The sequence below is a fragment of the Lepidochelys kempii genome, chromosome 9, assembly GCF_965140285.1.
Source record: "Lepidochelys kempii isolate rLepKem1 chromosome 9, rLepKem1.hap1, whole genome shotgun sequence".
In the NCBI taxonomy this organism is placed as follows: Eukaryota; Metazoa; Chordata; order Testudines; family Cheloniidae; genus Lepidochelys; species Lepidochelys kempii.
This window is the reverse complement of record NC_136388.1, coordinates 414,100-426,826: the sequence shown is the minus strand read 5'-3', so window position 1 is coordinate 426,826 and position 12,727 is coordinate 414,100. Positions and strand designations below refer to the sequence as shown.

The window sequence follows — 12,727 nt, the reverse complement described above, 5'->3', positions numbered from 1 at the left end:
CATTGCAAATTAAAACTTGTCTGACAACCCTAGTTTATTAATGTAAAGTAGTTTTATGCATGCTATTCTCTTGTAGATTAAGTGGAGAATAGATTTCTAAATGTTCAAATTTTAACCTGTCCTTTTTATTACTTTACATTAATAAACTAGGGTTGTCAGAGGAGCAGATTGTGTTGCTCATTAATTGGTCCTAGTTCACCCTACTGGTTTGCACTAAAGGTTCCCTAGTGCACTTTAACACAGTACTGTTTCGAACAGCACCACGTTAGAGCATACCTGCAGTGTCTACATGGACCAATTAATTGTGTAACACATTAGTATAGTTTAGAAATCACACCCTTATAGAGTGCATTTCCTTGCTGTGTTCATCTCTACTAAAATCTTTTAGTTATGTTTCCTCTGACTCCTGTTTTTACATTTTTTTAAAAAATTTTTCCTTTAAAGGCAAATCCTCCTCCTGTACTGGTGAATACAGATGCTTTGGAGACTCCAGCATACGTAAGCTTATATTTGCTTTCAACTATTTTATGTGTTTAGAACAAAATATTAATATACAAGTGTTTAGTTTTTCTTCTGTCACTAAAAAGAGAAAGCATGTATCATGACCTATTCTATGGTAGTGTTTGCCTTGTAGCCTGCAGCATCCCATATGTTACAGAGTACAGCTAATGTACCTCAAATTTATGCTGGTGGTTCAAAGATAATAGAATAGTGGCCATATGTCTCAAATAACATTTACAGCCTGAGAATTTCTGTTTGTGTCATACTCTTCCATAAGGTGAAATAAATAGACCTCTTCACCACTATACCTCTGCTATGTCACATGACCCCCTGAGACCAGTGGTTCTCAAATTATGGGGTGGGCCTCCCAAGGGAGGCACAGGAATATATCAAGGGAGGTGTGAGCTGTGTGTGTATGTTTTTGTTTTGTTTTTGTTTTGTTTTTTTAAAGAGCTGTGGCTCTCAGCCCCAGGTAGCTGGGGCTCATGCAGAAGGGCCATGCCTATCAGGGAGGTGGGGATAAAGGGGACAGCTGGAACCCCACTGCCCCGGGGCTGACAGCCGGAGCCCCACCACCTGGGCTTGGGATTCCCCCTCCCCCCCCCCATACACACCCATCTGGAGGCAGTGGGGCTCTGCGGTTGTAGCAGCAGCGCAGAAATAAAGGTGGCAGTGGGGCACTAAACCTGCTGTGAAAAGCGATATGGACAAATAGCACTTTTCACACTGCCTCCCTTCCATGCTGCTGCTGCTGACGTGGCCCGGCCAGCAGCCACTGCTTTCTGCTTTGCCTTCAGAGCTGAGTGGCAGTATATGTACTTGGGGAGGGGGGCGTAAATGAGTATAGACACAAAGAAGGGGTCGGGGGGCCCTGATATAATAAGTTTGAGAACCACAGCTTGAGATCTTATGGTGGTAGCAGTTTCTGCAGTCTGTTTCATCAGACTTTTAATTTTCTAAAAGTATGCATTAATATTGTATTATTTCTGCCTGAATCATTAAATCAATAACTGTAGATATGTGGGGATGAAAATTAGTCTTAATTTCAGTTCATCTTTACCTGCTGTGGGAGCACTGCTCACAGTTCTGTAGTTAAAGATGAGCTGAGTTTTGCACTTAAAGGAGGGAATTAACTATTTTGTTATACAGTATATGAAGAATACAATATATTCTCAAATTACAGTACTTACTCTTTTTGAGTACAGAACAAGTTTTCTGAGAATTTACAACTAAATCCATTAATTAGTTTGAATTCTAATCACTTAAAAATCAGTCATGGAAGAAATTTAGCACCTGGTGCTGGATCTTTTTTCTCCTAAATGTTCTTAATACCAAATGAGTCTTCATACTTCCCGTGTGGTTAACTCTCTGAAACCTTGTCCACAGGCTACTTTAGAAAATTATTTTTTAAGATTAGTGGTAATTTTTTGCCGTTATTTTTCATAGCTGAAATCTTATCTCTTAGTATAGGCTGATGAATACTTTTCTTCTACAGAGCATTCAACACAGAACTGCCCTCTTTCAAAATGGATATCAGCTCCCTTTGTTCCCAGTAGAACTACAGCCACAGTGGCCCTTAGCAAAAGTGCCCCTTTTCAAAATGGCTACTGTCTCTAGAGAGCATTGCTCCTAATAAGAGTGAAGGCAAGGTGTGCTCTCACTAAGATGGTATCTCGCCACTGCTCGAGTCTGGGCCAAAGTAGCCAGAGTGTACTAGTGAATCTGGCCCTAAAATTAAAATGAAAAAAAAGTAAGATTCTTGCTACATATCTTAACATAATTAGAAATATCCCATTAACATTTTTTTGGGGGGGGGGTTCTTTTTTAGTCTTCACTTATGAAATTTTAAAATCAAGGAAAGTCCCAATTAAAAATTACATTAAAGTGAAGTAAAATTGAGAATACATACTAGTGCTTCAGACATGTTGCTGCCTTTTTTCTCTTGGGTGGTGTTCTATTGATCCTCTTTATTGTCCATATACCCTGATGCTTCTTACTCGCTTACATCAGGCCAGCTGATGGTCAAGGTGAGTTCAAATCCTCCTGGTCTTGTCCTTGGCCTGATCTGTGCCAGCTGTTTGCTACTACCCTGCAGTTGGCTTTGGTTTCATCTCCACTGTTGTCTTGCGTCTGTAGCTACATCATAAGACCTGTGTCCCAGTGCATCTTGGACTGCTGCCTTTGCCATTGCTTTGTGTAGCAGTTTGATGGTTGAAAACAGACATGTTCCCTTGTGTGTAATGGTCTCAGGTCCTTGGCTCCTTTGTTATAGTGCGCCTGGCTGCCTAACTTGGCATTCTCTTAAGTATTTCTCTGTACTGTCAGCATTCCTTTGTGGGGCTGCAGCAGAATCCTCATGGGAAGTCATTCTTGGTTCTCTGTCCCATCAGTGCCTGTGCTTGGGCTCCTCTCTAATTCCTGGGAGGAAGTATTGCAATGGTCCAACACTGCCAGGTAGGGAAATCTTCCTGTCTTTGCTATCAGTCTCTTGGCTGTCTTTACTGTTGACTCTGTCTGTCTTTTGCTTTATGGTTATACAGTGGAAGACCAATTATGCTCAAATTCTTATTTAAAACTGAAGTCTTTGAATAATGGAAGAGGAGATGCTGGAACAAAATTGATTATTTAAAAAGTAATAGGTCATCAGGCCCAGATAGTATGCTCTTCAGGGTTTTGAAGGAGTTTAAGAATTAAGTTAGTGAGCTGCTAGCAATAATATGCAGACTCCTAAAATACTGCTACTCTTCTGAAGGATTGGAGGGTGACAAATGTTGTAAATGTTTTGTTTAAAAGGCTTTAGGGATGATCTAGGGAATTCACACCAGTAAGGCTTACATCTGTAATTGGCCAATTGATTGAAATGATCATTTAAAAAAGAATAATAAAACACCTGGAAGGTCATAGTATGGTAGGGTCTATCCAGCACAGTTTCTGCAAGGGAAATTTGTCTTTCACTGTTCTCTTAGAATTAGTTGAATGTGTCAGTATGGTAGTGGAAAAAGGAGAACTGGAAGACATAATTTACTTTGGCTGTCGAAAGGCCTTTGGAAGGCTACCTTATAAGAGGCTGCTTAAGAAACTAAGAGTCATGGGATGAGAGGAAAAGTGTCATGGATCAAAAATTGGCTGAGAGAGAAAATAGAGTGTACAATCTGAGAGTCAGTTTGCTTCATGACAAATGGTTGACAATGGGAGTGCCACAAGGTTGTGTGTCAGGTCTCAGTATTCTTTAATATATTCATTGATGACATGGAAAGGACATTTAGTAGTGATGTAGCAAAATTTTTTAATGACACGACATTGTTTGTTAGTCAAGACTAGAGAACACCGTGAAGAACTTCAGAAGAACTGACCAAGCTTGCTGAATGGACAATACAATGTCAAATAAAACTCAGTGTAAATAAATGCGAAGTAATGCATTTTGGGGAAAAAATTTTGAACTCCTCCCTACAACTTACAAGGTTCTAAATGAGTTGTATCACCTCAAGAAATGAACCAGGGTATCATTTTAGACATCTGAGTGAAGACCTCTGTTCACCATGCAGTAGCAGTCCAGAAAGCTAACAAGATCTTAGTACACACAGGGAATGGGATGATGAATAAAATGAAGAATAGTTTAATGACTTTATATAAAGCAGTAATGTGGCCTCATCTGTAATACTGCATGCAGTACTGGGCACTCCATTTTAAAGGGATATTGCAGAACTAGAAAGGGTTAAGAGAAGGGCAACAGCAATGTTAACTGGCCTGGTAAAAAAAACTCATGCAAAGAGAGAGTGAAAAGGCTGGGATTGCTTACCTTTGAAAAGAGATGAATAAGAGAACGAGATAAAAGTATACAAAATAGTGAATGGTCTACAGAAGGCAGATCTGGAACTTCTGTTCTCCCTATATTATAATGCAAGAACATTGAGACATTCAATGAAATAGAAAGGCAGCAAATTTAAAACTGATTACTGTACAGGAAATATGTTTTCACACAGCGCATAGATTGTGGAACACATTGCCACAAATTACTGAGGCCAAGAACTTGACGAGATTCAAAATGGAATTGGTCATATGGATACAATAATTTTCTGAATTGTTATAGCAGAGCATTAGCTCTGTTACAGTTAAGGTTGAGCATTTTTTTCTGTTTTAAGGTCAGCTATTTTAAGTGCTCCAAGCTCCATATGGTTACTTGCATCATCTTGAAATTTGCCATGGTTTTGGCTGTGCAAGGTACTGTTGGTAGTGCAGTGGAGTCATTTAGCAAGGGCTTTCTGAGGTACCACCTCCCAAAAAACATATGAAAATCAAATGGTTCTTAAAAGGTTTTTTTGCGCACACTTGGGGCTCAAACCATGGCTCTAATAATCCCCCAATTTATCTCATTCTATCAGCATTTATCTTAGCTAAAGTATGGCTAAATTAAATGATTAGTTATTAGTTATTAAATTAAGTTACTAAATGGAGAGCTTGAATCTACAAGTCGCTTTTCCCAAACAGATTAAAATGCGGATGTGCAGCAAGACTAGGGCTCTTGTAACAATCAAAGTTTTCAGGCAGTCTGTCACTAAGTGAATGACTCAAGGGTATGGATTCTGCATCACGACTCTCCTTCAGCTTCCTGCTGGTATATGCACTCCTCAGAGCCCCTCCATCTTCCTATCTCCACAAGTTTAATAGGGGCATGAAATGGCAAGGACGAGGGTGGAACTGGGGATGGATGGTCTTGGAGCAGCGAGCACGATGGAGGGAATGTTGAAGGAGTTGGAGCAGTAGTAGGGGAGTCTGAGTAACTGGAGAGAGATGGAGGTCAAAGCAGTGAGGAGAAATAGAGAGAGTGTGTGTGTGTGTGAAGAGTAATTGGAAGAGTGCAGGAAAGAGCTGGGTGGAAGGAGGGGTCAATGCTGTACAGTGGGTGAGGGAGGGGACTTCAGTTCTGTCCTCCCCAAACCCCCACATCCCTCAGTCAATGACAGATATCTGTCTGGACCCCATCACACTGTAGCTTCTGAGCACCTTGCAGTTTTAATGTATTTATCCTCACAGCACCCTCCTTGTACAATGGAGTTAGGAATGTGCTGTTTTCTCCATTTTACAGATAGAAACTGAGACACAGAGACTAAAGAACTTACCCAAGGTCATACAAAAGGAAGTCTGGAGCAAGGGACTGGACCCTGGTTTCCCAAGTCCGTGATCTTGACCTCTGCATCATCCTCCTTCTCATTACCTCCCTTCAAAAAATGCTCCCACGGACTTCATGCTAGTCCTAGCATCCTCTCCCTATCTTCTCAGCTTCTGGGCCCCATGCTTATGACTGCCTATCCAGTGGAAGAGGGCTGAGGAGGGAGAGCCTGACTGTGCTGGGCAAGCAGAGAGAAGACAAGATGATGCAGAGGCAGTGAAGGAACCAACATGCAGCCATTGCATTTTGTGGCTGAGATAAACGTTGCCAAGCAATCAGGAGCAGTGGAGGAGGAGGGTTGTACTGTGAAATATGGGGAGGCTGAGAAATGATTTTAAAAAACAAAACAAGAAAATTGAGTGCCCAAAACTTTGTTAATGCAGAGTTAAGGTTGGCCAAGTAGTGCCTCATGTTCTTCCAGAACATGGTGAGTTGGATAACTTAATTCTGTATGGTTTCAGAGTAGCAGCCATGTTAGTCTGTATTCGCAAAAAGAAAAGGAATACTAGTGGCACCTTAGAGACTAACAGATTTATTTGAGCATAAGCTTTCGATGAAGTGAGCTGTAGCTCACGAAAGCTTATGCTCAAATAAATCTGTTAGTCTCTAAGGTGCCACTAGTACTCCTTTTCTTAATTCTATATGTCCTGGTTTTCAGAGATTTAAAGTACCCACCACTTCTACAGTGCTGCCTCCTAGAGCTGGCAATAGCTTTTAGGAATAGTTCAGTAAGGGTGGTGCGAAGATGAACAGACTACTAAGGGAAGTGGTGGATTCTCAGTCTCTTGAAGTTTTCAAGACAAATTTGGATGTTTTTCTGAAAGATGCTTTAGCCTAATACAAGGTATTAGGCTCAAGACACCAGTTACTAGATGCCCCAAAAGCCGCAATCAAGGAGGCCACACTGGTTAAAAACAACAACCTGACTTAGAGGGAATGTGAAGGCAGTTATAAATTAAATATCTCCATGTAAAGCAAGTGGCAGAAATGTTCAATAAATATTTCTTTTCAGTATTTGGGGGGAAAAAGATGATATTGTCATGTCTGATGACAAAACACTTTACCTTCCAGTAGTAGCTCAGGAGGATGTTAAAAGCAGCTTCTAAAGTTAGACATTTTTAAATCAGAGGGTCCAGATAATTTGTATCCAAAAGTCCTCCTTTAGGTGATGGTCCCTATATGGATTCCAAACATGGGGTACGCATGTGTGACACGTGCTGCAGCCAGAACAGTTCTGTAGCAGTTGTGTATTGTCCTCGTGTCTGCAGCTGAGGTTATAAGAGGCTGTGCGGGTTGACGCACCTCTAGTTCCCTCTTATTGCTGCATGGCCAGAGTTGGAACCTCTGTTCCTCTGTGTTCTTAGCCTAGCTAAGAGAGTTGGTTGTCTGTTCCTCCTTCTTGTATATAGTTGTAGATAGTAATTTTTCTTGTTTTTGTTGAGTATTAGTGTTTTAGTTAGTTAGGTTTGCTTTCAGACTTCTTCCACTGTTAGGGAGACCTCCTCTCCTGGGGATTATGCCCCAGCAAGTTGGCTTCAAAAACTGTGCTTCATGCCCACGCTTCTTTTCCGTGAGCAGTGAGTACCAACAGTGCCTATAGTGCCTCAGTGAAACCCATGTCATTGCCCGCTGACAAAGGAGCCTGCTGGACTGTAAAATGTTGATTTTCAATAACCCTTGGAACACTGGTGACTGGACAAAAGCTAGTGTTGTAGCAGTATTTTAAAAGGGTGAACAGAACGACCCAGGCAATCCTAGACCTGTCAGTCTGACTTGGATCTTGGACAGAATAATGGAACAGCTAATATAGGAATCAATTAATAAAGAATCACAAGCGTAAGATAATACCAATCAAAATGGTTTTATGGAAAATGGATTCTGTCAAACTAACTGGATATTTTTGATGAAATTACAAGATTAATTGATAAAGGTAATAATGTTGATGTAATATAATTCTGTGACACGTTTGATTTGGTACTGTGGTGTCTTTTTTGGGGTACCCTAAATTGTGAGCCCTGTGTTCCTTCTCTGCCTCAGCAAGTGAGTGTTTTGCTGCTACTAAGCCGTGTGTTGGCTTCCTCACACACCAGCCTGTCTGGCTTGCCAGCCAACTCATCAGACTCCGTCAGTCCAAACCCTGCCTTGCAGGTAACAGTCAGTGAATCCCCATTTCTGAGTTTACCAGGGACGTCTTCCTGGAGTATTCAGTCCCTCTCAGTGGACTTTCACAGAAGTTAAGTTGTCTTCCTCTGATGAGACAGAGTATTCACCAGTCTTTTTGGCTAGCTGAGGACTCCGCCTCCAGTTTAATGCACAGCCCTGAGATTGTTCTGTAATACAGCAAGAATAAGTTTATTAACTTATTAAAGAATATTAATTATTTATTAACTTAAGAATAGAGGTTTAGGTGATACTAAGCAAGAATAAGACAGACTGGTATAGTTACAAGCAAAACAAAACATGTTTTCTAGTGACTAAAAGTTAATTTCCGGAAGTTACAATCTTGTCTAAGCATGTTTCTCACTTCCATTAAGTCTGCACATCTTGATGTGCAGAAAGAATAGCAAATATGGCAAGCGGCCAGCTTGGCTTAACAGTGAAATCTTCAATGAACTTCGACACAAAAAGGAAGCTTACAAGAAGTGGAAACTTGGTCAGATGACTAGGGAGGAGTATAAAAATATAGCTTGAGCATGCAGGGGTGTAATCAGGAAGGCGAAAACACAACTGGAGTTGCAGCTAGCAAGGGATGTGAAGGGTAACAAAAAGGGTTTCTACAGGTATGTTAGCAACAAGAAAAAGGTCCAGGAAAGTGTGGGACCCTTAATGAATGGGGGAGGCAACCTAGTGACAGATGATGTGGAAAAAGCTGAAGTACTCAATGCTTTTTTTGCCTCAGACTTCACAGATAAGATCAGCTCCCACACTGCTGTCTTGGGCAACACAGTATGGGGAGGAGATGATCAGCCCTCAGTGGTTAAGGACTATTTAGAAAAGCTGGACATGCACAAGTCCATGGGTCCAGATCTAATGCATCCGAGGGTGATGAGGGAGTTGGCGGATGTGATTGCAGAGCCATTGGCCATTATCTTTGAAAACTCTTGGCAGTCGGGAGAGGTCCTTTAAAAAAGGGAAGAAGGAGAACCCGGGGAACTACAGACAGGTCAGCCTCACCTCAGTCCCTGGAAAAATCATGGAGCAGGTCGTCAAGGAAACCATTTTCAAGCACTTGGAGGAGAGGAAGGTGATCAGGAACAATCAACATGGATTCACCAAGGGCAAGTGATCCCTGGCCAACCTGATTGCCTTCTATGATGAGATAACTGGCTCTGTGGATATGGGGGAAGCAGTGGATGTGATATATCTTGACTTTTAGCAACGCTTTTGATACGATCTCCCACAGTATTGCCAGCAAGTTAAAAAAGTATGGATTGGATGAATGGACTAGAAGGTGGATAGAAAGCTGGCTAGATTGTTGGGCTCAACAGATAGACATCAAGCTGTTGATCACTAATTGTCAGCCGGTATCAAGCAGAGTGCCCCAGGGGTTGGTCCTGCAGCTGGTTTTGTTCAATATCTTTATTAATTATCTGGATGATGGGATGGATTGCACCCTCCGCAAGTTCACAGATGACACTAAACTGGGGGCAGAGGTAGATACGCTGGAGGGTAGAGGTGGGATCTAAAGTGACCTAGACAAATTGGAGGATTGGGCCAAAAGAAATCTGATGAGGTTCAACAAGGATGGAAGAATCCCATGCATCACTGCAGGCTGGGGACCAAGTGGCTAAGCAGCACTTCTGCAGAAGAGGACCTGGGGATTACAGTGGATGAGAAGCTGGAAATGAGTCAGCAGTGTGCCCTCGTTGCCAAGAAGGTTAATGGCATATTGGGCTGCATTAGTAGGAGCATTGCCAGAAGACCGAGGGAAATGATTATTCGGCACTGGTGAGGCCACATATGGAGTACTGCTTCCAGTTTTGGGGCCCCCTACTAAAGAAAGTATGGGGACAAATTGGAGAGAGTCCAGTGGAGGCTAGCGAAAATGATCAGGGGGCTGGGCACATGACTTACGAGGAGAAGCTGAGGGAACCTGGCTAGTTTAGTCTGCAGACGAGAAGAATGAGGGGGGATTTGATAGCAGCCTTCAGTTACCTGAAGGAGGGTTCCAAAGAGGATGGAGCTTGGCTGTTGTCAGTGGTGGCAGATGACAGAACAAGGAGTAAAGGTCTCAAGTTGAAGTGGGGGTGGTTTAGGTTGGATATTAGGAAACACTGTTTCACTAGGAAGGTGAAGCACTGGAATGGGTTACCTAGGGAGGTGGTGGAATCTTTATCCTTAGAGGTTTTTAAGGCCCAGCTTGACAAAACCCTGGCTGGGATGATTTAGTTGGTGTTGGTCCTGTCTTAGAAAGGGGTTGGACTAGATGACCTTCTGAGGTCTCTTCCAACCCTAATCTTCTATGAATCCAGCAACTCTTGCCTTCCCGACCAAGAGGATTCAGCTTTCAAAGGCTCAGAGGGTGATGTATGCTATCATCCCCTCAGTGATGGATAAAGGCTATGATTTAGTCATGGGTATTTTTAGTAAAAGTCATGGACAGGTCATGGGCAAGACACAAAAATTCACAGGCTGATGACCTGTTCATGACTTATACTGTAAATACCCCGACGGGCTGCCGTTGGGGGGCATCCTGAGGGGCTGCTTCTGGGGGGAACGCGGGGCCAGCCGTAGCACCAGTTGTTGGGGACTGCCTGAGGAACAGCTATTCTGGCCACCCAGTCATCGCTGCCAGGGGCTGACTGGGGAAGCGTCTGCACCAGCCATCCAGGACCACCTCAGGCTGTGGTTGCACTGGCCGCCCGGGCACCACTGCCAGGGGCTGCCCAGGGAAGCAGCTACTCCGGCCACATGCGGACTGTTGCCAGGGGCACCCAAGCAGTGGCCAGTGCCGGAGCAGCTGGCTGCAGAGCCACTTCAGGGTTGCCTTTCGCTGGGGCCACCTGACCAGCTGGTCCCAGAGTCAGCTGCTTGGGCAGCCCTGATGTCAGCCACACTGGCTCCTGCAGACGTCACAGAGATTGCAGAAAGTCATGGAATCTCTGACTTCCGTGACCTCCATGACAAACACGGAGCCCTAATGGTGGATAATTGAAATGTCTGTCCCCTTATGTGACCCATGGTCTTTTGTCTCTGTTTCAAGAGCCAGGAAGGTTTCCTGGAGTGCAGAATCTGTTCCTTGTTGTGATCATTAGGCTGTATTTTCCCCTGCTCATTAGCTTGATGGCTTTGTTTACCTGGATATAGCGTGTATGATTACCTGCCTTGTGGGTAGGTGGCATATGTGCGCATTTGGTGGAAGCAACTCGTGGCCTTCAGAGACCAAGTACAGGCTCTTGCCAGGGGGTGTTGTGAAAGCCAGTACTATAACTGGGTTCAAAAGGGAGCTAGATAGATTCATGGAAGATAGGTCCATCAATGGCTGTTAGCCATGATGGGCAGGAATGGTGTCCTTAGCTTCTGTTTGCCAGAAACTGGGATTGGGTGATAGGGCATCAATCACTTGATGATAACCTGTCTGTTCATTCCCTTTGGGGCACCAGCCATTGGCCACTGTCAGAGGACAGGATACTGGGCTTGTTGGACCTTTGGTCTGACCCAGTATGGCCATTCTTATATCCCACCCCTAGTGTAACTGACTCTGTGCTGTTGAAAGTCTTGGGGAAGGAAAAGCTGGAGCAAAGGGAAACCATCCCGTAGTTGGGACCCTCCTTTCAGGTATCATGATATCCTCTCATACTGAGTATAACCCTCCAGGAGAGGGTCTCTCAGTTATTAGGAAGAGACAAGTAATAGTAATGCGGGATTCGATTATTAGAAATATAGATAGTTTGGGTTTGTGATGACTGAGAGAACCACATGGTGAATTGCCTGCTGGATGCTAAGATTGCAGAGCTTTTAAGACATGTAGATATACTTATGTGCAGTACAAGGGAGGAAGCAGTGATCATGGAACCAGTGACATAGGGAAAGGTAAGAGAGGTCCTGGAAACCAAATTTAGGCTGCACAGTAAGAGATTAAAGTCTAGGACCTCCATGGTATTCTCTAAAAAGCTTCCAATTCCATTCAGAGAGCCAGTTAGATAGGTAGAACTGCAGGGTCTCAATGCATGGATGAGTTGATGGTGTTAAGAGGAGGGATTTAGATTTATTAGGAAGTGGGGAACCTTTTGGGAAAGGAGGAGCCTACACTGGAAGGGCGGGCTCCACCTAAACCAAAATGGAACCAAATTGTGGGCATATAAAATTAAAAAGGTAAAAGAGGAGTTCTTAAACTAAAAGGTAGGGGAAAGCTGACAGGTGAAGAGGAGCACATGGTTCATACAGTGACATTCCTTCAGGGAGGATTTATTGAAGGGGATTCTCTATATCCTAGTAAAAGGAGAGAATAGAAGTTGAGAAAGTAGAGGTAGGAGCTGAAGAGAAATAGACAAATGAAAGAGTCCCAATCAGTTATGTCACAGAGAGGCAAGCAACTGAATATTGACAAAATGCACAAGTACTTGTATACAAAAGCAAGAAGTCTAAATACTAAAATGGGTGAACTAGAGTGCCTGGTATTAAAGGAGGAAATTGATATAACAGGCATCAAAAAAACTTGGTACAACAATGATAATCAATGGGACATGGTAATAGCACAGTACAAAATATACAGGAATTACAGATAGGCCACGTTGGTGGAGGAGTGGCACTATATGTGAAAGGAAGCAGAGTCAAATAGTAAAAAAATCATAAATGAATCAAACTGCACCATAGAATCTTTATGGACAGAAATTCCATGCTTGATAATAAGATAATAGTAGGAATATTCTGCTTACGACTTGACCAGGATGGTGACAGTCTAAGAGGTGAAGACAGCTGGACCACTCAGTAGCAGGAACCCTAATGTAAATTACGTTTATCATCATTCAGAGGGGGCAGATACCAAAGAAAACGACACCTTTGCATTTAATTTCGAATAAGGGAACTATACAAAAATGAGGAAGTAAATGGAAA

At 42.9% G+C, this 12,727-nt stretch overlaps 1 protein-coding gene across 40 annotated transcripts in view; it reads left to right on the top strand.

Moving 5' to 3' along the window:
* Positions 1-12,727, top strand: part of DLG1 (discs large MAGUK scaffold protein 1) — a 441,560-nt gene that overhangs the window by 197,112 nt on the left and 231,721 nt on the right. For 33 of the 40 annotated variants that reach the window (XM_073358919.2, XM_073358918.2, XM_073358922.2 and 30 more), the window contains one exon: positions 445-498. The exons of 6 other annotated variants lie outside the window; for them this stretch is intronic. In XM_073358919.2, coding sequence (XP_073215020.1) covers positions 445-498 — 54 coding nt within the window. Of the gene's footprint in view, positions 1-444; positions 499-2,922; positions 2,956-12,727 lie in introns of those variants that run through there. One more of the 40 variants, XM_073358958.1, reaches the window with a different exon arrangement.